At 35.3% G+C, this 25,652-nt stretch overlaps 1 protein-coding gene across 3 annotated transcripts in view; it reads left to right on the plus strand.

Moving 5' to 3' along the window:
* The window catches only part of LTN1 (listerin E3 ubiquitin protein ligase 1), a 32,497-nt gene that overhangs the window by 1,194 nt on the left and 5,651 nt on the right, over positions 1-25,652 (plus strand). For all 3 annotated transcript variants that reach the window (XM_071562772.1, XM_071562782.1, XM_071562793.1), the window contains exons 2-26: positions 518-721; positions 1,032-1,130; positions 2,101-2,331; positions 3,309-3,361; positions 3,796-3,976; positions 4,649-4,822; positions 5,880-6,070; positions 7,558-7,699; positions 8,418-9,203; positions 9,603-9,644; positions 10,825-11,017; positions 13,373-13,612; positions 14,561-14,714; positions 14,982-15,132; positions 15,837-16,038; positions 16,924-17,083; positions 17,259-17,363; positions 17,617-17,759; positions 19,528-19,663; positions 20,760-20,904; positions 22,056-22,269; positions 22,527-22,764; positions 23,609-23,683; positions 24,708-24,894; positions 25,310-25,481. In XM_071562772.1, the coding sequence (XP_071418873.1) occupies positions 518-721; positions 1,032-1,130; positions 2,101-2,331; positions 3,309-3,361; positions 3,796-3,976; positions 4,649-4,822; positions 5,880-6,070; positions 7,558-7,699; positions 8,418-9,203; positions 9,603-9,644; positions 10,825-11,017; positions 13,373-13,612; positions 14,561-14,714; positions 14,982-15,132; positions 15,837-16,038; positions 16,924-17,083; positions 17,259-17,363; positions 17,617-17,759; positions 19,528-19,663; positions 20,760-20,904; positions 22,056-22,269; positions 22,527-22,764; positions 23,609-23,683; positions 24,708-24,894; positions 25,310-25,481 (4,618 nt within the window). The remainder of the gene's footprint in view (positions 1-517; positions 722-1,031; positions 1,131-2,100; positions 2,332-3,308; positions 3,362-3,795; positions 3,977-4,648; positions 4,823-5,879; positions 6,071-7,557; positions 7,700-8,417; positions 9,204-9,602; positions 9,645-10,824; positions 11,018-13,372; positions 13,613-14,560; positions 14,715-14,981; positions 15,133-15,836; positions 16,039-16,923; positions 17,084-17,258; positions 17,364-17,616; positions 17,760-19,527; positions 19,664-20,759; positions 20,905-22,055; positions 22,270-22,526; positions 22,765-23,608; positions 23,684-24,707; positions 24,895-25,309; positions 25,482-25,652) is intronic.

Raw genomic sequence — 25,652 nt, forward strand, 5'->3', positions numbered from 1 at the left:
TCTAGTTCCAACCATCTGCCATAAGCCGGGCACCTTCTGCTAGACCAGGTTGCTCAGATCTCCATCCAACCTGGCCTTGAACACTTCCAGGAATTGAGCATCTACAGCATCTCTGGGCAACCTGTGCCAGTGTCTCACCACTCTCACAGGGAAGATTTTTTTCCTCATATTTCATCTAACCCTACTCTCTTTCCATTTGAAGCCATTCTCCCTTGTCCTATCACTGTAGTTCCTGATGATGAGTCCCTCTCCAGCTTCCTTGTAGGTTCCCTTCAGATACTGAAAGGCTCTCTCCCCAGAGCTTAACAGCCCTGACTTTGTCAGCTTGATTCTAAAGAGCAAAATAATTTTCCAGGTCAAACATCAATGTTTAAAGCATAGTTGGCCTGTTATTTGTGAGACTTTGCTTTAATTAGAAGGTTAATTATACAATATAAATAGAATCATAATTTCAAATGTGTGATGAATGCAAAATAAAATTAAATAAAGAATTGATTTCTGTCCCTGTTTTTGTCAGCCTTCTAGCAGCGGCCGAGCTGCAGAGCTCCTTGCCAAAGAGCGCGGAACAGTGCCTGGGTTTATTGGCTTTGGAACATCTCAGAGTGATCTAGGATATGTTCCTGCAATTCAAGGAGCAGAGGAAATAGACAGCCTTGTGGATGCTGATTTCCGAATGGTGTTGCGGAAACTTTCTAAAAGGGATATCACAACAAAATTAAAAGTAAACGTATCCTTTGTCCCTCATATTTTTTTTTAAATTGAAAAACAATGTATTTTTCTTAAGGATGAGAGAGGAATATGTGACTGTAACTAGTATTAATTTCTTATTGGTAGGTTTGCTATAATTGCAATCCAAGATATCTTGGGTAACCTATAGAAAGGTCCATCATGCAGTTATTTCTATAAATGCTCAATTGCAAGAAGTGACTTGATTCTTAAAAAAGAGAGTTGCAGTTTGAGATACAAGCTGGCAAATTGAAGAACTTATCTATCTGATTTCTTAAGTCATTGTCTTGGTAATTTGTTTTTAGGCTATGCAAGAGTTTGGAACAATGTGCAAGGAAAGAGAAGCGGAAGTTGTTAAAGGTGTTCTTCCTTACTGGCCAAGAATTTATTGTAAAATTTCTCTAGTAAGTATTGAAGTACTTAGATTAAAAACTTCTCTGTATCCTTCCTCTCTCTGGAACAACCTCCAAGGTGGTCTTTATTGACATTATCTACCTTTGCTGAAATTACTGACTGGTTCTAGGAAAAACATGAAGGAAAGTATTGTTCTTTATTGGCAGTGTGTGGAAGCTTGAACCGTTGGGTATCTGGGCAGTACTTACTTGATGGAGATATGTTTGTTAGATCTTTATGTTTAGAAGATGGTAAGATACTTCTTCTGAGGAAAAGTTTTTATCTGTACATTCTAGACTGGCTAAAGAGACTATTCAGTTAGCATAATTATAAATCTTTTTGATCTAGGACTAATATCTGACCAGACTTAATATTAAAAGAACAACAAACCCAAATGTGAAAAGACCATGTGTAGTCAGATAATAAATATTTTTTGGGTGTATTTAATCCATTTCAAACTTTTTGGACTGGCTGCTGTTAGAAACATGATATGGGACAAAATCATTCACTGTTCTTATCTGTTAGAGCAATTCCTAGTGTTTCTTATAGGCGCCAAGGGCGAAAAAGGTCATGATGTTGTAAATTCATATATAAATAAACAATAACGATACACTGTTTCTCTAGATTTATGGTAGTTCTAATTCAAAGGATGTCTTCAAGGCTTCCTGTTTCTCTTGCCTCCTGTCTTTCTGTTAAATGTTTGTATCATTTGGAAACAGATACTCTAGTTAGGGATATTGGGAAAAGGTTACAATTCCGAGTGCACAGCATTTTGAGAAACAGTACTAAGTTAGGGCTCTCCTCATGCCTAGGGATATGAAGACTTCATTGTGGTTGATGTGTATTTTCAAATCTAGGTAGCCCAGTCAATCACAAAAATGGCTTTTTAATCTTCACCTCTGTTTTGAAGTATCTGGCATCAAAGAGTACATTTTTTAAACCAACAAACATTTATGGGTTTTTTCCCTTTTTTTTAAACAGGATTATGATCGCCGTGTTCGAGAAGCAACTCAGCAATCTTTTGAGCAACTGATTCTTAAAGTAAAAAAACACTTAGCTCCTTATTTAAAAAGTATCATGGGATACTGGCTGATTGCTCAGTGTGACACTTATTCTCCTGCTGCTTCTGGTGCAAAACTAGCTTTTGAAAAAGCTTTTCCTTCAAGCAAGCAGCCTGAAGCCTTAGTATTTTGTAAAGATGAAATTCTTAATGTGAGTTTATACTTTTGTGTTTCTTTAGAGCTTTGTGTGTATCAACTGTTTTTATAAATTTAAAACTCATCCTGCCCCCATCCATTCTTCATGGTTAAATTTCTTTCTCATCTGAAAGTGCTCCTGTGAAGAGAATATGGAATGGTTTGAGTTGGAAGGCACTTTAAAGATCATCCAGTTTCACCCCTCTAACCATGGGAAGGGACACATTCAAGTATCCCAGATTGCTCCAAGCCCTAGCTAAACCGGCCTTGAACACTTTCAGGGATGAGGCAGCCACAGCTTCTGTCTGTCTGTCTGTGCTAGTACCTCACCACCCTCACAGTAAAGAACTTCTTCTGTATAGAAATATAAAACAGACTAGTGATAAAGAACACTGAGAAAAAAACCACATCCTCTATTGTTTTTGACTTATGAGAATGACTGGAACCAGAGGAATGAATAATGCATTTTCTTGTGTGCGTTTCTATGTAATGATGCTCAGTCAACATTTAATATTACTGACAGATGGAATAAAGATGCTGGAGTAATTCTGCTGCAGCGAAAATAGAATAAAGAATGCTAAGCAGTCTTTCAGCCTCTAAAGGTTTAGTTCTGACCAAGGTTAATGCTCTTGTGCCAGTCTTACATGAAACTGAATTGACTGGACTAAAATAGGTAGAAGATTGCATTGCTGGCCCCATCATATGCAAACCTAACTATTTTGGTTTGCCTCCGTTTTGCTTCTTCTTACCAGAGGCACTTTGTCATAGGGCTGCAACTTACAAAGTATCATGAAGGCTTAATTTGAATAGCACCACAGCTACTATGTTGAGCATGAGTCAACTTACTTTCTTTTTCACTAGCATGTCTAAAAAAGACAGCTCAGAGGTGGTGATATTTTATTGTACAGCTGTTTCTGAATAATGTGTGGACTATACTGTTCATATTCAAATTAGATTTCTTTGTGTTTATATATGTGGTTTTTTCCCCCTTAGGTACTTCAAGATAATCTTCTAAAAGAAACAGCTGATACACTCAGTGACCCCCAGTATGTTTGCTTGCTTTGATGGATATGGTTTAAGTCTTGGTCTGTATTGAGTTCTCTATCCCTAGAGGTAGTGAATTTAGTTTTGTTTCAAGAGACAGAGTGTTTATTTGAGTCCGGATTCTAGTGAATTCCTTTATGACTTAAGTTTAAATGCTTTTGAAAGTGTTATCAGTACTCAAATTTTTGTTTCAGCTGTTTTAGGAGTAGCATTTGTGAGTAGGTGGAATATGAGATGACTTGAAACTCTCCCTTTTTCTAACACTTCATAATGTAATTTAGAACCTATGGGAAGTTTATGTATTTACATTGCTGGCACCTGAAATCAAAAGAAGAACACAAAAAAACCTGAAGACAGTTTAGTTTAGAAGAACTTGTGGAGCCTACTGGTTTATTTGTGGTTCACTTCAATTTTTTTGTTTGTTTTGCTTTCTGAGAACTGTACCAGAAGAAGAAAGAGAAGCCAAATTTTTCCGGATTCTAACCTGTTCCTTGTTAGCTTTAAAAAAGTTGCTTAACATGTTGCCAAAGAAAGAGATGCAATCATTGGAGGAAAAGTTAATGTTGCTTTTGTCCCAAAACAAATTTTGGAAATACAGCAAACACAACATACCACAGGTGACTTTTTAATTTCTTCTTTATTTTGGTTGGTTTTGGTTAAAAGTAATACACTTAACCCAAGGCAGTATTAGTTACTTGTATTCTACAAGAATGAACTTTGTACTTTGCTTATGTTTTAAATGGTCTTCAGGTCCTAGATCTTAGACAATATTGTTCTAAAATTTACTCAGTAGGCTAAATTGTTATTTTTGTATCATCATGATCTACTTCTTGGCAATCTGCCTGCCATCATTGAAAATGAATTTAAAAATCTTGCAAAGATACAAACTGTGTCAACTTTTCCATGTGTTCTTAGTGCTTTGAGATTTTCATTTTTTAAACAATTTTATTGGTCTTTCGTTTGCTAAGACCAGTAGTGCACAGAGTGATGAAGTGATGCAGTTGTATTTTGTTAAAAATTTTCTAATTGCTTTTGGGAAAAAATGCCTTTTGAGAAGTATATTAAAATATAACTTCAGATAAACATTTTATCACTAAACCAATTACTTTAAAACATTTGATAAGCCTGTTTAATAATGGCTTTATTTTTCTTTATTTTTAATAATATTTAAACCTTTGCTGGTATGACAAAATAGAGGAACCATGTGTTTTAAGTTATGTTGACTTTAAAAGGAATATTATAAACTTCATGTAGTGACAAATTTTGGTTTTTTCTCTGGTCTCTGTCAGGTTCGCTCAGCTTTCTTTGAGCTGATTCCTGCTTTTTGCCAGCACTTGCCTGAGGTGGTGAAAGCTGAAGCACCAAGAGTTTGTCCTGCTGTTCTTCTGAGCATTGATGAGAGCGATGCAGTGGTGTGTCCTGCTCTTTGGAAAGCTGTACTTTATGCTATCACCACTATTGAGGTAATGTAGGAAACCTAAGAGGCAGATATTTCCCTCAAACTTCACCAGGTGCCATTTTTCTCTGTATAGAATTAGAAAGAAGGGCTTGACTGGATTTTCTTTGTGATTAATAACAGAAACTCCTCAATGCTACATGCTCCTTTTTCCTCCTTAGAGTTTCAGTGTAACTTTCAAATATTCATATCCAACATATTAGAAAATGAGAGTTATTTTATGAGTTTAATTAAATTAACCTGAATCCCTTTCATTAAATGTAGTTACTAGCAAGTCAAATAACGTTTAAAACCTTTTCCTTGGTTAAAGACAATTACAAAAATGACCTACAGTACATTTTTTGTTTGTTTGTTTCCCCTTCAAGTTTAGAGGTTCTATGGCTTTTCCTTTTTTTTTTTTTTTACTAAATTTTAAGCGAAATTCCAGCAGGATGAAATGTTGCAATAGACTGGGATATTTTGAGACCTTAATATTGCAGATCTCTTTTGTAACTGCTGGTATGAACTATAACAATTTTTGTGGGAAAACCCTCCGAACAATCTTTGTTCAGCTTGTTATAAATATTGATATCTGGAACTATAATAAGTATTATAATAAACATATGGCAAAAAAATTTTGGGAGAAGAAAGTGCCAAAGTATTTTGTAACCATCAGAAAGTTTTTGAAGAGAATTTTGAAGTTAGTGGTACTTCTAAGTCAGTATTGCTTAGTCTTGATAATGAGAACTTAACATGAAGTACAGGACTAATTACAAAGGACTTTTTTATGAAGCACTGTGAAAGCATTATTAAAGAGAAGTCTTTGATTCTAGTTGTCTAATAGGACAGGTCCATTTCTTTTAAGCAATGCAGAAATAATTTTGTTGTGTTGACTTCTTAAATTCACAAGCTAAAATAGCAGGAAAGTGATTTTAAAAAATACTGAAAAGTATTAACAGAATTTAAATTTTACAATAACTTGTTTCAGCTACAGTATGAGGAGGTAGGTTAAATGTCTAGCTTAGGAGTTCTTCTGAGGCAACATGTTCTTGTTTAATTTACAGAAAGTGGGTTTCTTTCTGTAGGACTGTTGGAGTCATGTAAATGCAAAAAAGGGAGTTCTCCCAAAGCTATGGACAGTGCTTCGAGAAGGTGGACGAGGACTAGCTACTGCTATATACCCAAACCTCTTGCCCTTCATTAGCAAGATACCTCCTGGCATTGTGAAACCGAAGCTGGAATATTTCAGAACTTTTTTCGACTCTATAATTCAAGGGTATGAACCACAAATTTATTTGGAATGAATCTCTTTTACATTTGGAAATAAGAGAACTAATCTTCTTCAAGCATTTAAAGATGAATGAAAATTGTATTTTAAGAATTCTTTTAAATATCTAAAACTAGAGTCAGACCTTTGTGGCTGTCCCTGTCATCTTAAACCTTTAGCTTTCCTTTTGACTTTTTTATGTCTTCCTTGCATAAAGCATTATTTTTCCTTGTCAAAGCTTTGTGTTTATTCCATGAGTTTTAAAATGGGAAATTAATTTAAGATTAAGGGTGACTCTTAAGAATAGGGCTCTTCTCACTAGTGTGTAATTCTTACAGAAGTTATTGGGGATTAGCATTGTGATAGTGAAATTTCCTATATGCAGGAACTTTAATTCTTGTGATACTGATTTTTAAAGGATTGAAACTGCTGTCACTTTTTGCCTTTAAAATACATCAAAACCAACTTTCTATCAAATCCAGATAGGTACAGTGCACCACATGGTCCCCTTGAGGAAAAAGTAAAAGGAGAGGAAAACCTGTTGGTGAGGATGATGGTTGCAGTCTTATTGAGAGTGGTGGTCACAGTCCTGTTGAGGTTCTGGTCCTCCTCAAGATTCTATGAATGGTACCAGAAGTCCCAAAACTGAAAGATTGTATATGCTCAGGTTCAGGTGGGAATGCTCACTACCTGCCCCGGTGGGGAGTTTCACAATGGGTGATTTAACTCTGTGAGTCATGGGATATTTTTGGAATCTTTGATGGCCCATTAGCAGACATGACCCCTCAGGTGGGGTATGAAGGTGCTAATGCATCCCCAGAGGGGAGTTATCACACCTGAGTCATTGATGTAAAGGCAGAAACACTCCTCTGTCTCACAGGGTTCTCTAACACCCAGCTTGTAGCCTGAGAGGCCAGGTGTGCCCTGGGCAGTTGCTGCAAACGATCCGTTATTAACAGTTCATGAGAAATGACATAGAAGGTGTAGGATATATAGTTTTGGTTATACCCACATAGTAATGAACTAGTCCCATCCTGTGAACTAGGACAATTAAAAAGCAAACAAATTGCAGTTTTTCAGACTCAAACTGGCTTTAGGTGGCTTTTTTTCTTTTTTTTTCCTGTAATGACAAAAAGTGATACCTTCTGAAATTTTGTGGTGCGTGTATTAAATTGCAAAGGAGTTTTGACAGCCAGCTGAAACATGAGACAGTATGCTTGACTGAATATGATTCCTCTATTTACGTAGATTTTTTTTTCTGAATGCTAAGACTGGATGAAGAAGTAATTTTAATGTGTTATATTAAATACCTGGATTTATTTGGTGACTCTTTAATTTGAATTTCTGTGATTCTACATTCTGTGATTCTACATTCTGCTATTTTTTTTGTCTGGATCAGAAGAACATAAAAGGGGGTACATTCATGACATTCATACGGGATTTCTTGGAAGCACGGTTGACTGAGTGTGCCCTCCCTCTGATATTGCCTCTCATAGGTTGTCAAGTGAGCGGGTAATAGCGAGTCCTTCAGAAAGTTCAGCAATTATAACTGCATTTATGGAATGTCTGTGCTTTGCTGTATTACAGAAAATAGAAGATGACCAAAACCAAATGCATCAAATGCTTATATCTGACCAGGTATTTGTTAAAAATATTGCATATTGTTGTATGTACATTTAATAATTGAAAGTTAAAGAAAAATGTGAAGTTTACAGGGGGATTTACTTCTCTGTTGAAAATTTCCCTAGATGTTTTGAAAAACATCACACAGAATCATCAAGGTTGAAAGAGGCCTTCAAGATCATTTAGTTCCACCGTCAATGCAGCACCACCATAATCACCCCTAAACCCCAAGTGCCACATCTAGGCACCTCTTGAACACTTCTAGTGACAATGACTTCACCACCCTCTTGAGAAACTTATTCCAATGGCCACTTTCTCAGTGAATATTTTTTTTATCTAGTCTGAACCTTCCCTGGCACAATTTAAGGCCATTTCGTCTTATCCTTTTATTTGGGACATGGAAGAAGAGACTGATGCTCACCTTGCTTACAGCCTCCTTTCAGGCAGTTGTAGAGAGCAATGAGTAACAAAAATAATGTTACTGAATTTAGTAAATATTTTTTTTCCTATAAAATAATTCTTTTTACTGTGCAGTTTAAATTATATTTAAGAAAAAAAAAATCCATCCTGTATAGTTTCAAGAAGGAGTGTTCAAATGTTCAAGCATAATTAAGATATTTTTAGAATTGCTTCCACAGTGTTTTTCAAAATTATGTAATTTCTTAACGTTATAAAGAATAAAATGATTTTTTAATTGGATCACTGTTCTTTAATAATTTTTTTGTCTTTATAGCTAATTCCTTTTACCAATGCTGTTCTTAAGGAGCCCAAGTTACAAAGTGGACCATTATTTTATCAAATAGCAGAAGCGTTGAGCTCCTGGGAAGCTAAAGCAGACCTCTCCAATGATGATGGCACAGACGAAGTTTTCCAGAAACTGTTGTCAGACTTTTGGGACCATCTTTTAAAAATGTGTGTACTTCATGTTGATAGATTGGATGCTGATGAGAAATCATTGTTTGCCATATCTGGTATGCTAGAGATTCTTCAGAATCCAAAGAGCACTACAAAACCAAACAACAGAAAGTCTCTAAAAGTCAGATTTACAGACAAGGATCAATCTGAAAGAAACACAGAGAATGGAAAGCTCACAGAAGTGAGAAAAGGTGACTCTGAAATACAGGCTGACGTGCAGCATAGCTCACATCTAAGGAAAGAACCTTTAGAGAACTTAGTCTGCAACCTTGCTGAGCTGAGCATTGTGTATGTCAATGAACAGAAGTCAGAACAACATTTGAAATTTCTCTCTGCCCTGCTCAACACTTTTTCCTCAAACAGAATTTTCCAAGTTCTTTTAGAGCAGGGAAGTTATGCAAGCCATGCTCAAGATGAATCCCAAAACAAAATGAAAGCTCGTAACAAAAGTCCATCTGTACAATTTCTGTATGTGAATTTAATAACTTGGCTGAAAGAAGACTGGAGAAAAGACACTCATTTCCTGGTTGATATTTTATACAGTGTGCTTCATTGTTGCAACAGTAATGATGAAAGGAAAATCATTCTTGATGATTTAGCAAAGGTATGACTTGTACATTATGTCATTAATTTTTATCAGTGTCATTACTGTTTTTGTGGGTTGTGATTCATTAATAATCTTATTTTGGAACTGTTGAATGGAAAATATTCTACATGAACCTGGGTGAGTTCAGTTTAGGGAAAGTAGTTTTAGGAAAGCTTGACATGACAGTGTTGGGGTAAAAGCTTATGACATTTGTTCCATTCTATATGGTATCATATAAAATCATTAAAAAAAGGAAACATCAGAATTTCCTTCTTTTTAAATTAAGTCCCATATTCATTTTGTTACTGAAATTTAGCAACTTCCTCCTAATCCCTGCAGAACAGTTAAAATGATATTAATGCTTCCTATTCAGCAAAGAATTTGTTAAATATCGTGGAATTTTGTTTTTCTTTTCAGATGGATCTGAAATGGATTATTTTTCTCCAGATAATTCAAAAGGTACCTCTTAAGATTTTTCTTTTGCTCTTGTTATGCATAGTTTTGAATATTTCTCTGGTGTTAGCTTTGAGACTCTTTTTTTTTACCTATGTAGTGATAATTTTATAGTTTGAAAATAATACACTAATAGTTTCAAAGTAGTTTTTATTTTAAATGCATTTAAATCTGGAGATAGTCTTAAGAATGAATAAAATAAAATAAAAATAAAAGAATCTTTGTCCCTTCTCCTTTTGGTCAGTTTGCTTTTTGTCCAGAGGGATTCCAGATTTGTTGGTCATCCCTTCTAAGCTAGCGAGAATGGAGCTGGGGGGATTAGACCAAAATTTTTAATTATTACTTATCACCTTTACAAGATGCTTACAAGGAAAAGGTAGTATTCAGTTTTTCCCACCAAATGTTGAAAGACTGACAGTTAAGTAATTGCATGGGGTGCAATAGGAAATGTATAATGGATTTTTCAACAAGAACTTATAGCACTTGATTTATAATCCTGTATGTAGATCACAGTATCTTCCCTGTTACACATGCCGTGTATTTTAGGAATACTCAGTTCTTATGATTTTGTAACTTAGAGTGCCTCATCACCAAAATAATGTTTTTGATTTGTAACCTTCTATTTCTTTTTAAAGAAATTCAGGTGCTGTAAATGGATATTATGTTGTAAATAGATTTTATTTCAGCCAAAAGTCATCTAAAAGTTATTTTTCTAATTTCAATATAGGAGTTCCCTGGGCTCTATAGTTGAAAAAAAGTGAAAAGGAAGCATTTTCAGAAGGTGATTTTTTTGCTCTGTGGCCTGGCCATAAGCTGCTGGCTCTGAGCAAAAAGAACGTTGAGGGGATTGTTGCAGATGTAAACGCATAAAGATTTATTGTTTGTGATGGGTGTGATTCGCACTCTTCTAAGTTTGACATAGGAATCTTATGCTTAGTGATGAAAATTAACAATTAGTAACAGGTTGCCCAGAAAGTTGTGGAAGCTGCATCCCTGGAAGTGCTCAAGGCCTGGTTGCATGAGGCATGGAGCAACCTGGTCTAGTGGAAGGTGTCCCTGCCCATAGCAGGGGGGTTGGTACTTGAATTGGAATGCAGAAGATGATCTTTAAGGGCCTTTCCAACCCAAACTATTTCATGATTCTACACCCTCAAAAGTTTCTTAGCATTATTTTCTCGTGATTCAGGCATGCTCAAGCACGACAAAACTTTCCTTAGTCTCTGACTGGCTGAAAGGAGATACACTTGGAGAAAGACTGGTAATGCTGGCAGATGATCTGTGTCACCTGTGTTTAAAACCTAGAGCAACTTCATCAGACACAGCCTCTTCTGAAAGGTGGACCCTCCTGAGCTTGGTGTTGTCACAGCACATTAAAAGTGGTAAGCATATACAATCCTTGGAGAATGTGAAGTGTAAATATTGCACTTATACTTTGCATGAAGTTGAAAGGAATTTGAGATCTTCCAGAATACTTAATTTGGAACATTTAGGCTTTCTTCTGGACTTTTTTTTTCCTGGTTCATTGGTTGGTTTGGCGTTTTTGCTTATTTGTTTTGGGCTTTCTTTTTTTATGTCTGAGCCAGTCTACTACATCCAATTTAATTTTGCGAACACTAACTTGCAGCAGCAATTGCCATATTTTTGGTCTGCATTGCTAAACAAAGTCAGTGTTTAAAGAACAGATTGAAATTTGCAAGTCTGGAAAACTTGAGGAAAATTTAAGAAGTTTGATTATTACCTGATGTGCTAATGATGAATTTTTAAACCATACCATTCAAAATTTGCTTTCAAAACTAGAATACCAAGTCAGTGGTTATGGACCCATGTGTGTGTTTGTAATGCCTTGTTACAGAATGTATGAATTGTTTTTAGACATTTTCATCTCGATTCATGTCTTTTAAAAATTGTGTGTGTGCACTTAATGCTGTTTTTTTCTTAATTTCTTCCTTGCATTTTTAGTACCTGATATATACTTCTAGTGGAGTTCAATTTCCATCATGTTTTCCATGTAAACTCAGCATTTGCTTTGATCCCTGAGGTGATGTATTTCAGTTTCTGTGAATGCTGTGCATATTTGTGGTGCTCTCAAGTTTTGAAGATGCACACAACAAGCTGACTGTTGTGGATGTTCCTAGACAGGGTATCCTGAAGGGGTTGTTAAGATTGGGTTTTTTCTGTTACTGGAACTTTTGATGTATAGGAGCTTCAGGAAAATTTGTTTCTCTTTCCAGAGAGAGTTCAACAAATGTGCTTGCAAGTCAATGATGTCCTAGGGCTGATTTTCCAGTGACTTTGCTTTCTGACTCTAGAGCTGGAGGGTACTGCTGAGCTCATTTTCTGCTGGGTGGCCTGTTTTTAATTCATATTGGATTAAGCCTAAGAGACTTTCAGGAGCTTTGGTGGTTCTTGACTTAGTGATTTAGGCCAAAATAGAGTATGTGGACTTTCAAAAAAAAAATTTGAATGAGATCTCTTATCTTGGTTTCTCAAGGTAAATTGTCATGGAGGAATTGGAAGAGCCTTTCCTGGATCAGTAGCCTTTCAGATGATAGGAATTAAAGGGGAAAAAAGGATAAATACTGAAAGGAAGATAATTGTTTCTGATAAATTATTCAAAGTAACCAAAACTTAAACATCATACACCTGTAGCAGCTGTATTGTGATTCTGAATGCTTAAATGATACAAGTACAAGAGATACCAAACCCAATAAATATTACAAGTATACATGGGAAGAACCAATTGTAACTGTATTGATTCAATGATAGGCTCTGAACTGTTAAACCTCAAAATCTTCAGTCATTGTTGTGGTTGCCTGTAAGTGACAGGTTGTGCTCAGCAGTTAAAAAGGAATACAGGTTATTAGGAGCTGCTGTGAAAAGAACACAGGACAAATTACATGTAGTCAATACACTGAATATATCGTCAATATCTGGAATACTACCTATAGTTTTGGTCACTGCAATATTCTTTTTCACTTATATGCTTTTGAAAAAATGTGTAATAGAATATGCCCAGAGAAACTAGCAGGGATGGTTAGACCAAGCAGTGGCTTCTGCTTGTAGAGGCAATAAAACAAACCAGAATTTTTAACTTGCAGTGAAAGTGATTAGGGATGGGGTTGTGCTAAAGGGCTACAAAATCATAATTTGTATGAAATATCCAATTAGGAAGAAATTTTTCATTGTTTCAATGGAAGAACCTGAATTGCTTACAGATGTTTAGATACAAGACTTGAGGGAAAAGTACACTTCTTCATACAGATCCTAATTGAATAATGGAGCTCACTGCTACAGGATGTTGTGGAGTTTGATGATAAATAGGATTGCCTGCTTGGATCTCACAAAAAGGAACTAAACATGTTCATGGAAGACTGGTCTCCTTGGGTTAATTATGTGCAGTGGTCCAATTGGGCTCACAGTTGGTTGTGAGAAGCTAGGAAGGCACAAAAGGGGGAGGTATTACTCTGCACTTGCTGTATTTTATATACCTTTTTCAAAGCTGCTTCAGCTGGTTTAGAGAAAAGATTGGCAGTATGAAACTTTGACTAGGTGATCCTTGATCTCTGTGAAATAAGAGAGTTTATGTATCCATTAGACTGAAACTGCTTTGCACTTTATTTTGCTTTCAAAATTAGTAAATATAAACTGAATTGGTCGCTATTAAGATGACATCATTGAATGACCGTGTTTAATCAAGTAATCAAAGCATCCTGTTGTTTTACTCTCCCCAACAGAATCACTGATTGATGAAACTTTTGTTGAAAGAATTATTGATAAACTTCAAGCAGCTCTGTCTAAAGCGAAGGACCTTTCTGAAGCTGGAAATACTGAACCATCAGTATCTTTCATCTGTGATGTAGCCTCAAGCTTTTTCAGCTCAGTTAAAGGGTGTTTACTGATGCCATCATCAGAAGACTTGCTGCTTACCATCTTCCAGCTGTGTGCTCAGAGGCAGGATGCAACACACTTAACAGGTAATCTAGAAAAAGAACTTCAACTGAACTTTCTCATAGGTGATGATTACAGCTAAATTCTTCTTTTTCATGAAACAGATTCAAGTATGTAATAGAATACAGAATTCACATACATTGAGCACTTGGGGCTGTAACTGACACAAAAATTTACAATGCCCAGAGGTACTACCAATCATCAGGTCCTTTACAAGGATTTTTACACGTTTTTAATGTTAGTATCAAGTAACTTTGAGGCTATGATATCGCACACTTTTTGGAGTGCTATATAGACTGTTTAAAGTCTATGAAATACAAGAAATGAGTTATTTTTTTGTTCATTCTGAAGTGTAAGGATTCTGTAAAAAATGTGTGTAATCACTTTAGGCACGTGTTTATTCTGAAACCATTTATAATGATCAAATTGCCCAGACAAATTGTGATCCATACCTCTCTCTTTAGCAGCATTTCATGTTCAGACTAAGATCCTGATTTATATTCTTTGGAAGCAGAATTTGAGAGTGATAAATTGATACATGCATTTACTGCCATCAGAATGAATAAATACAATGTTTCAGTCTTGTCCTGGAAAGAAGCAAGACAGTACTAGCTTGAAAACCACTGCTGCTTTGCAAATGAGTGTTGATGTTGTGAATGTTCAATATTTCAGTAAAAAGATCTGTGGTTTTGAAGACCATGTGGACATAGTGTAGCAGACAACAGGAAGATCACTTATGGTCAATTAAATTAAATTTTGCCTGTGTGTCATAGTTAATTTAAAATTGCTCTGCAACAAGAAAGCTGTATTTTTGCTCTTGATAGTTTTGCCATGTAACCACATAAAAAAGAGAATTGTTCTCCTACTCTAGGACCTTCAAACATGATTGTTACTATATGCTGTTGATTGTAATTAGTTTACCTGTTTGTGGTGGTTTAGCTTGTCCATTTTTTTTCTTTTTTTCTCTACAATAGATTTACTTGTATGCAAATTAAAACACACTTGGATGTCTGGTGTAAATTCACTTGTGCATCAGCTTCAGAGCACAGAGAAACAGAGTACCTTTTTGCTTAAAGCTGCACTGTGGGTCAAGAATCAAATTCAGTCTTCCTCTTTGGATGTTAAAAGGTAATTTGGATGCACGTTTGCTTCATAATATGTTGTTTTTTAAAACAAACTAAGATCAGTGCTATCCTTATTTAATAGACATCTGTATTGCTAAGAAACTTTTCAGCCTGTTGAAGGTGGTGGGTAGAACAGAAAACCATCACTGGTGTACAACATGTATAGAGAGAGCATTGGTACAACATATAGAGCATTGTATCAATGTAGAACATGCACTTGCTTTTACTGGACAGTGCTGAACTTGTTTGCAGTATTTTCTCCTTTTCTCAGTCTTCAGGTTTTGATCTCTGCAGTTAGTGATTTGTTGTTGAAGCTCATAGAAGCTGATGGACAATCTGGATACCATGCGAGAGCTTATGTTGAGCATGTCACACCAAACAAAACTGAGTGGGGGAAATTGCACGAGTCTCTATCCACTGAGGTATGAAATTTATAATGGACTTGCGTGGGGTAGTCATTCTTTCCTCAAGCCTCTGTCCCTTAAGTTGGTAAGCATTCTTTCTTTTGACATGGCACTGCAGTTATGAATAGCCATACGTCTGTGCAGTTTCTTTTCTGCCTCTGTCCATGAAGAGGACAATATCACTGTGTTTATGGACGTATTCAGTACTAACAGAGAAAATCAAAATTACCCTTTTCTGCATGGAACACCAGCAACTTGGTTTACAATTAACAAATTTTATCTGACAAAATGTACGTTGTGAAGATGTTCTTTAAGTTAATTCTTCAAAAAGATTAATTTTGTGAAAGACACCAATATCTGCAGAGAAACATGAGGTGCAGACTGTCAACAAAATGCTGACATAGTAGAGAGTGAGGAAGGACATAAATTTCCTGTCCAACCACCAATCTTCAGTAAACCTAGTATTTCTTGTAAAATATATAGAATTTAAAGAAACCTATTTGTTTCTGAGGCAGCAATGCAGTTTCAAATTACTGCTGTGCATTTAGGTTTTTTAGTATGCTGGAATGGGTCATCCTCACCATTGTGCTTTTGATGTCAATTCATATGTTTCATGGTTATTTTTCAATAATTCTGAATTTTCGTGGTTAAACAGATCATAACTCTGTGCATCATCAAAATGCCAATTATTTCTTCACATTCTCCTTATGTATGTATCACAGTGGATACACAAACCTCTTTTGGAAGGAAGGCTTAGTATGAATTGTGAACCTCTGGGATCAAGTGTCAAGCTGTGTGGCGCAACTAAACTTCCAGGCCATCTGTGTACTTCAGCCTTATTAAGTAAAATGGTGCTTCTTGTGTTGGAAAATGTGGTAGTCCATGGAAATTATGATGCTGAAAGAGCGAAATTTGACAATATAAGTAAGTTACAATCGTAAACTTAAAAGAATTTAATCTTATAGTATTCGTAACCTGAATTTATAAGTAGAAATGCATAGTTAAAGTCTAGCATACAGATATGAGAAATTATCCTTTTACCTTTTGCCGTTGGTTTGTTTTGTTTCTTTTTCCTTTAGGTCTCCTTTAATGGTATAAGTATGTACAAGTGTAGTGTTTATATGCCTGGGCCTTTTTTGATTATATACATTCTATCTCAACAGAAGAATTGGAAGATGTTTGAATTTTCAGTGAAATTCAGATTTGTTCATTGCCAAAACACAGTGCATTGGCAGGAGCATGCAATAGGAACTGTATCTCTGCCCTGAGGTTTAGCCATAATGTAAAGATAGCTCAAGGCAGCAATTTTTGTTAATTTCACCATGTGGAATCTAGTTTCTTTCTAGTTTTAGAATGCTCAAATCAAATTAACAATTCTGTTTTCAAAAATCTTACCACAATGAGAAGTGTAATGCTTAATGTGGATCTTTGTAAGCTAACAAAGGAACCACATGCTAGCTCTTATCATCAAATTTGTCTGGTTTTCTTCTGGACTTATATCTTCATTGTTTTGTCTGCAAGAAGTATATGTTAAAAAAAATGAGAGACTAGAGCTTGCTTGATTTACTTTAATATCTCTTGAATATCTAGAACAAATTACTGTAGCATCTTCTTCTCTTACATTTTATGGTTCAATGACAAATACCCAGTTCATGCTCTGAAGCATGTGAAATGGTGGATAAATATAATACATTTAATGCATTAACAACATAATAAACAAACCCGAACAAACACCTGACCTGAAATGTGTTGCTTATGCACTGAATATATTCAGCAGTCATTTGTAAACAACAGCTGTTTTTTAATTAGTTGCAGAACTGTTATACTCATTACAATGGATTGAAGAATTGGAGAATCCTCCTTATCTGCTTCTAGAATATCTTCATATGTTAGAAGAGATGCACATCACATACAAGAAGTTCAGTACACTGAGTAATACAGCTAGCCTTCAGCAAACTATATGTGACAGGTATGTGAGAACAAGTAGAACAACTCTAAACTCTGTCTTCACATTTTGCATTGTATAGCGTATTAAGTGCTACTATAGTTCCTTCTCTCTGTTGATTCAAACTTGATCCAAATGCTTTTGTGGTGAACTCTGAGCATCTGCATATATTAACCAGGGTCTTTCCTCTTCTTTGAAGATCAGAGGAACATGGAAGACTGTGGTCCTTAACCATGGCCAAAATGATCCGAGCAGAAAACACTGCATCCTGGGAGAAGACAGAACTTTTTAAGACAACAGAAGGGTATCTTAATAATGCTGCCTGTAAAGTTTTAGTTTGTTGTGAATATCGATAATGTTAAATGATCCTGGTTCTGACGAATGACAACTGAAAACTGAAAATTAAGTGATACATGTATGTGGCATGTAAAAGTGAGATTGTGGTTTAGTGTGTGGGATAAGTTACATCATTAGATCATTATGAAACAGTTGACATTTTGTTTTCTAGTTAAATGTTTGAGTTAATTTCATTCTTGATGTTTCGCTTGAATTAATAGGTTTCTGCCATTAACAGAGGGCAGATTGCATACACTTCAGTGTTTATCACCTTTCTTAATTGAGGAAAAAAAGAGAGAACTTGTCTCACACTGTGTGGCCAGACTTAGGACATGCACGCAGACAGAGCTTTCCAGCACTGATGGTGAGTATGTTCTTACCTCAGTCTAGTTCATTAAAGAACATTATTTTGTAATAGTTTGCTTTTAGATAAAATGCATTAACTGTAATAATATTTTTTCTAGAAAGAAACATTTTCTCAGTTGCATATTCTTCCAGCTGGTTTTCTGCCTTATTCAGAAAGCATAAGCTATAGTGCCTAGTACAAAATTAGAAGTAAAGGACTTAGACTGAACTTTTAAAAGCATTTTGATATTGTTGGACTTCTTACTTGGTCTATCTTATTTAAATATTAAAGTTTTCAGTTAACCATTTAGGCTTTACACAGTATGCAAAAATATTGCTATTGTCAACTGGTTGTGTCATTTTTGTCTTTCGATGCTTTGGCAAGAACTCTTTCACAATTTACGTTCAATTTTTGAGTAGTTCCTCCAGTGCATGGGATACAGTGTACTCAGTCAGAACTGCACTGTCAGCAGCTGTGGAAGAATTAATTATGAGGTGATTGAGATGTGTTATACTATTGCTTTGAATATACCCACATAATTTGGGTCTGTATTTTCAAAAACTTTTTGCTTTTCAAAAAAATTATTTGGAAATGCTCACATACATTTATGAATTGGATGTCATTTAAAAGGAAAGTACTTTCTATTTTTCCCAGTACTGCTTTTGTGTGTTCTTGCACATACTGTTACTGATCAGTCTGTATAAAAACTGAAATACAGGTTCTGTGTTTTTTAACAGGACTGTTCTTCCTTAAATTGAAAAACTATCTGTGGTGTCTTTAAACTGTGGGTATCTCTCCCTTGGCAGTGTCCTCAGGATTTAAGATGAATTCTTCAAATGGATGTCCTTAAAGTGTGAAAATTATCAGTGCTAGTGCCATGCAACAATTGAGAGGAATCTTAAAAATCCCTCTGCTATGGTAGTTTCCCTAACTCTTACTCTTTGAAATTAGTTTAGTCTTCCTGGGTTTCTAAGTGAACCAGAGGCAAAAACTGTATCTGTGAATCTCGAAACAGAAGAAAATGGGAAAAAGAATCCTCACCTGCTGTGAAGTACTCTTAATTGTAATCTGCATTTCCTTTCTACTGCTTCTCAATTTTCTAGGGATTCCTGAGCAGACAATATACATCCAAATTCACAATAAATGAGACATAGGTTGTAGGCTTACCATTCCAATGGTGTTTATCTTTTCAGGTCAGGAAAGTTCTGGTAAAGTTGTTGTAAATTGTTGCTCTGCTGTTTAAGTGAAGCAGAGGTTTAGTTGGTTGGTTTTGCTATGCATATATGGTACTTTGCCCTATTTCTTTGTCATTGTGTTGTAGGAAATGTTAATTTTCTCAAATCCAGATAAATGCAGTTTTTCTTAAAAATGGAAAACAGTGCTTATGCATCAGTAGTACTTCACTCTGAATGTAAAAATTAATATTTCAACTAGAACTCCAATTAACACCAATTAACATTAGAATTCACAACTTGCAGTTGCATTTCCTTCATTATATATCCAAATTATTGCTTAGCATACTACATTTTTATTAGCACAAATAGATTTCAGTCTTACCGGGTATTTTTCCTTTTTGTTAATTGTATAAACTATCAGTTAATCTTATAGGAGATGAGTGTTTTTAAAAGTTTGAAGTGGATATAGTATTTTTGATTTAACAATGGCATCTGTTCAAAGATTAATGCTACATTCAAATAAAAGGATTCAGTCAGTTGACTTTACATTTTATCATTTGTTTTGTTTTGATAATTAAGACTATTGAATATGTATTTTTACTATGTTATAGGAGCATTTGGGTGTCTTTCCATTTTGAACTCCTGCCTGAATGACAGAAGTGTTGACTGTGATCATCTACTACCTGGAATACTGAAAATCATAATATCTTGGAAAAGTGATAATGAGGACAGCTTTCTCTTTAGCTGGTGGGTGCAACTTGGAGATAATTTGGCTTATTTTAATTTCTTAGACAAGAGTTTAAAAGTACAGACTGGTTATTAACTGAAACAAAATCTATCTGTACATTACAACTGCCATCCACTGCTCTATTATTATATATTTAAGCTTTTGTAGAACTGCATTCCTTCGTTTCATATACGTGTCTTAGGTATTTAATAACTCATGTTGCAGAAAATTACCTGGATGATTGAACACTGCAAAATCAAAGAGTTTTTTAAATGCACCTAGATGTAAACTGTTCTCAAAAGCATGACCAAACTGCCCAACTTTTGTAGATATTTTTGGGTATTCAGTTCCAAATTCTGATTGCATGTTTTGGTAGCAGGAAGAAAAGTTGGATACCAAACTTAGATGTCTGTCTTTTAAAATTCTCAACCTAAAAATATAACTTGTAAAGTTTCCAGCAAGCAATGAAAATACACTAAAATTCATTTGTCTTCACTATAGTGAGAAAAATCCAGGCAACAGTCTCAGAATAATCATAGAACCATAGAATGGCCGGGGTTGGAAGGCACCGTAAAACTCATCTCATTCCATCCTTCTGCTAGGGCAGGGACACTTTCCACTAACATGTTGCTCAGAGCTCCATCCAACCTGGCCTTGAACACTTCTAGGCATCAGGCATCCACAGTCTCTCTGGGCAGCCTGTGCCAGTGCCTTACCACTGAAAAAAATTTCTTCTCAATGTCTAATCTAAAGTTATAACATACAATATTTGGACACTTACAACATACGATATTGGGAGACTTGAGGGCTTATTTTTTTTTTAAATTAGTAACTTAAAACTATTATTTTACTTGCATTGATTTAATTAAAATTGCTAAATTTTATAAGTTACGTAAGTATATTACTTGAGTGAATGTGTAAATTTTACAAATTTGTGACTCTAGGAATCAGACTTGGCAGCTGATTTAGTACTCTACTTTTGATAGACAGTATCAAAAGCACAGGGCAGAGTGTGGTGGTACTACTTTGTCATGAGAGGAGGAATGAAGGCAAGAATATAGATAGTTATGTCTACAATGTGAAGATATGTAAGCTTTGGCTGTATTTTTATTACAGCAATCTGAAAGAAACAAGTGCTCAGTTGCTTGGTCTCAACATTGAGATGATCCGTTACCTTCCCTTGTTGCTGAAGTATTCAACAGCTTCTTTGGCCCATAATGAGTGGGACTTTATCATGTGCTCCATGCTGGCTTGGTTAGAGGTAATGTGAAAGTATCCCCACTTTTGATGCGCTTACCTTTTTTGATCATTCTCTGCAATGTCTGAGACACTGTAATTTCAGTGTAGCAAATATTTGACACAATGTTAAAAAGAATAGCACAAAATCCTGTTGTGTTGGGTTTTGACAAAGGTCATGTGTAGTTTAAAAGCGCAAGCGATAGTCTCCTGTTTCTTTTTGTGTATGGAGAGGAAATCAGCTCACTCTTCAAACAATATGATATTTAATAATGTCATTGGTAATTGGAGAATAATTTTAAAATATGTCTATTGTAGATCTCTGTGTTGAAAATAATATTCCTTTTAAGACCAAAGTCTAACATGATACATAAAAATTGACTGAATCAAAAGCAGTATCTGCATTTCAATGTCTAAGTGATCACATGAAACATAAAAATTATATTTTAATGCTGTTAGGAAACAGGTCAGTAGCCAACTGACTCCTTCCTGATTAATCAAATAAAGACACAGAATCTCTCACTCTGTCACTATCCACTTCGAAGGGCAGGCTGGAAACATCCATGTGACCTTACTATCTATGTTTTAATTAAAAAACTTGTATGAAAATTCTGTGTAGACTAAGTGCTTGGGAATATTGTTAATCTATAATGATATTCCTTTTGGGGGGAACTAGTAAGAACTAGCAAGAAACAGCTATGTTGGGGAGAAGAAATATTCTTCTGACAGCCACTTCAATAATTTCCAGTTTTTAATAGCATATTGTCAATTTGCTTTTGCAATTTGGAAATGCAAATATGATATTGGTAAAGCTTTTATGTTTGGGAGAAAAAAGTGAGAGCACTTTACAATCAGTTATGTCTTATTGGACTGCACAAGTTCTCTGGGTGTAGTACATTTCTGTTTGAATTTTCTTTCCATCATTATAAAGAAGGTTATATAATGGAAGCAATCCAGGATTCTAAATTGGTGACACTTAGAAATTAATTTCAGGAAGTCTTACTAGAGTACAATTTACGTTTTAAACACAGCCCCACATCCCAAATGATTTTCAAATGGACCTTGCAATTGAATCTTCTTTGAAATTATACTTTCTGGTATAGACAGAGAATGTGAAACCTATCTTAAAGCAAATTTACAGTTAAGATACCTTCCTCTTTGTTTATTTCCTCCTAGACAACAAGTGAAAACCGTTCCCTTTATCATGTCCCACTTGTGCAGATTTTTGCTTGTGTTAGTTGTGACTTGGCATCTGCCCTTAGCACTTACTTTGAAGATGCAGCTGCTGAAACTACTGAAAGGCTTCCTCAGACCTTGATCAGTGAATGGAAGGAATTCTTTTCTGATGGAATTCACAATTTGCTGTTACCTTTGTTGGTGAAAATCACAGGTAAGTATATGGCAAAGAGGGCAATAGCCAGGCTGTTCTGAAATAGAACTGAATGGGCTGTATTTTTGAATTTATAGAAACACTATGTCAATATAGTTTATAAAAACTCAGATTTTTTTACATTTGCATGCTAATGAGTAAAATTATTCTTAAAATTAGATGGATCCTGCTAAGCACAGTTTCGAGTTATTTCTAACAATGCGTGTTTTTTATATCATCCATACATTTTGCATCACAACTTGTTTTGTTTCATATAGGAGAAACCAAAAATGCATCAGAAGGCTCTTTTCAGAACTCTCTGTTAACATCTTTGGGTGAAGCTCTAACTTATGTATCAAAGGACCAGTTGTTAAACCATAAACTGCCACCGAAGTTTGTTGCAGGCCAGAAAACAAATCTTCCAGATAAACTCCAGACTCTACTGAATACATTATCTCCATTGTTGCTTTTCTGGGCTCGACCTGTACAGATTTCTGTCTACCATATGCTGCATAAGTAAGAATCAATGAATTTCACCTCTCACCCTACCCTGCACCCTATATTTTTTAACTATGTTGTAGAACATACATTTACAGATGTTTAGCAAAACCATGTTCCATTATGGGAGAAAATCCTTAATTGGGCAATTTGTGTTCTATTTTAGAGAACATCATACAAAGGTATGAATGCTAAATTTAATTGTAAAAGTAGACTTAATATATACTTGAGAAGTTTTACTGCTGTACGTGAAGATTATTTTCTGTATCATAGTTAGATAGATATCAGTATCATAACTACAAAGCTATTTATTTTTACCCCAAAATGAATCCTAAAATGTAAACAGAAATGTTCCAGGTAGGATCTGGGTCTGACACTATCAATGAATAGTATGACCTTTTTGCTTTCACTAATTTAGGTAAGACATTAAGAAAGGTTATATTCTTGTGAGCTTCTTGGATATCTGTAATACCTAAAAAGAGAATACAGAATTTGAAATACAGTATGTGCATTTGACTCCAAATACAGATTGCAAGGCAGCTGGCTTAAGCCAGCTACCATCATTTTTCACTTATACTGAGGCATAATGTTGCAATAGCTTTATTCTGATAGAAAATTTTGTTTTATTTTAGCATGGCAAACTGAGCAAGGCTATATGCTCATTGGCTGTCACTCATGAACCATCTTTGCAATGGTGACATGTCTTAAAGATTCTGTGTTGTTATTAAGGAATAATTGCTGTCATTTTATTGCCTATCAGTAACATTGACCTTAATAGCAAAGAACTATGCATCACATATATTAAAATAGTTTATTAAAAATTATTTAAAAATTAAATGTTTTTCTGTCCATATTTCTATAGATTAATGCCTGAATTGCCGAAATTTGATGATGACGATCTCAAATCCTATGGTGATGAAGAGGAGGAATTGGCATTGTGTGTATTTTTTCCCTCACTTTTTTTAAGACTCTTTTTCATGTTTTTAAAATGTATTACAAGATTGAAATTTGCAGTACAGCAGTTGTCTGTCAGGTGATGTTAAAAGAAAAAATGAGAGTAGTCATAAATATTTAAAATATTCAATATAATTGGTTAAACTGAAGACAGTATTTGCAGTTGTTTTTAGGTACAGTTACTAGACTAAGTGCCATATATATGTTTTATATTGGAAAATCTCTCTCCCTCTTCTTTCCCTAGTCTTGGCTAGGTACCTGGTACAGCAATGTCCAGTAGACTTGGTCGTTGTCCTCCTCCTCTCGGCTGGAGGCAGGGCAGCATAATTGCTGTTCTTGGCTCTGTTCTGGGATCTCTGCTTCAACATGTGGACAGCTTTTTACCGGCCGTTTCCCGGCCAACGCACCATTTTTCTGTCCGGGTTAAGCTGGCAAAACGCCAACTGTCCAAGACAGAGAAAAAGTGTTCCTCCCCCCCAACCAGCCAAGGGAAAAAGAAGAGGGAGAGAGGGGAAAAAAATGAATGTTAACCAGTTATCATACTCCCTCTTCAAACCATAGACTTTATTGGATTCAAGCTGTATAAACACTTAGGTTGATTTTGGAATTTCAAGTAGATGAAGTTACCTGTGCAGATGGACATATTCTGAATACACATGAAAATCAGTCAAGATTTTCCAATATAAAACAATATAAGACTGGGGAAAGCAAGGAAAGCAGCCCTTCATGGCGTAGGTTAAATCAGCTCAGCCATAAACCACTTCCAAATTAAGCACTGAGTTTGAATTTGTCTTGTAAGAAGGTTAAAACCATCCTTTTCAGAAAAAAAAAATCTTTATATAGCACTGATGTGTGAATCTGAAACTAAGTTTTCCTGTAATAAATGGCCCCTTTTATGTTCTGCATGCATGGCTTTATTACCATGACTAGGAAGGCTATGAACTTAAAGCCAGTAAATGCTGTGCTCAAGATGTGAGTTTACTATTCCAGATAAAATTTTTCCATAGATCACCTCCAGCAGCTCTTATGTCTATCCTGGCTGCTCAAGAACCCTTGCTAGAAACCATCCTGGAATGCATTCCAGTTGGAGAATGTGCAGTTATTCAGCCCCTGAGCGATGAGTTCTGCCTTGTTCTAGGATATCTTCTCACTTGGAAGTTAACATTAGCTTTCTTCAAAGCAGCTTCTTCTCAGGTATTTATTTACTCTTTTCATTTTAACGGAATTTCTTTACCTACTTATTTAGTTTGAATCCTGAAGTTTCATCCAGCCTTATTATTAATTATGTAACTTCCTATTTGTTTTTGTGGAATTAGTGAAGTTCTGAAAACATCACTAACCTTAGATTTCTGCATTGCTATAGCTGAGGATGGTAATATTAGAGGAATAAAGAATTAAGATTCATTAATAAATGATTCTTTTCAAAGAAGCTTGCCACATATTACCTAATCATTTAAAATGGTGCAGAGAACTAAACTGCTCTTCTAAACAGCTGTTCTGAATCAATCTTGCTTTTCCTCCCTGCAAGAACGTATTTTTATTATTCACAGAGTAAGCCATATTTATAAAGTGTGTTTTGGTTTTTTTGTGTTTTTTTTAATGGTGCCAGCTGCGAGTTCTCTACTCACAATACCTTAGAAGAACTAAAAGCTTGAATAAACTGCTTTATCACTTATTCAGGCTTATGCCTGAAAACCCTGTCTTTTCTGGGCCAACTTCAGAAGTTCAAAATAAGGACACAAAAACCTTATTCACTGAAGAGCTTCATTTAGATGTCAAAGGTTAGTAAAATTGTATTTGTGTAATTGAGAGTTGTTACATTGCAGAAGTTTTTTGCTAAAAATACTTATTTAGAAAACATTACCTATAAAACAGATACACAGAGAGACAAATGCATACATATGTTTAAAAATCTTTGACTAATACTCCCCATTTGAAACTTTACTGAAGTT

Source organism: Pithys albifrons, chromosome 1 (genome assembly GCF_047495875.1).
Source record: "Pithys albifrons albifrons isolate INPA30051 chromosome 1, PitAlb_v1, whole genome shotgun sequence".
NCBI lineage: Eukaryota > Metazoa > Chordata > Aves > Passeriformes > Thamnophilidae > Pithys > Pithys albifrons.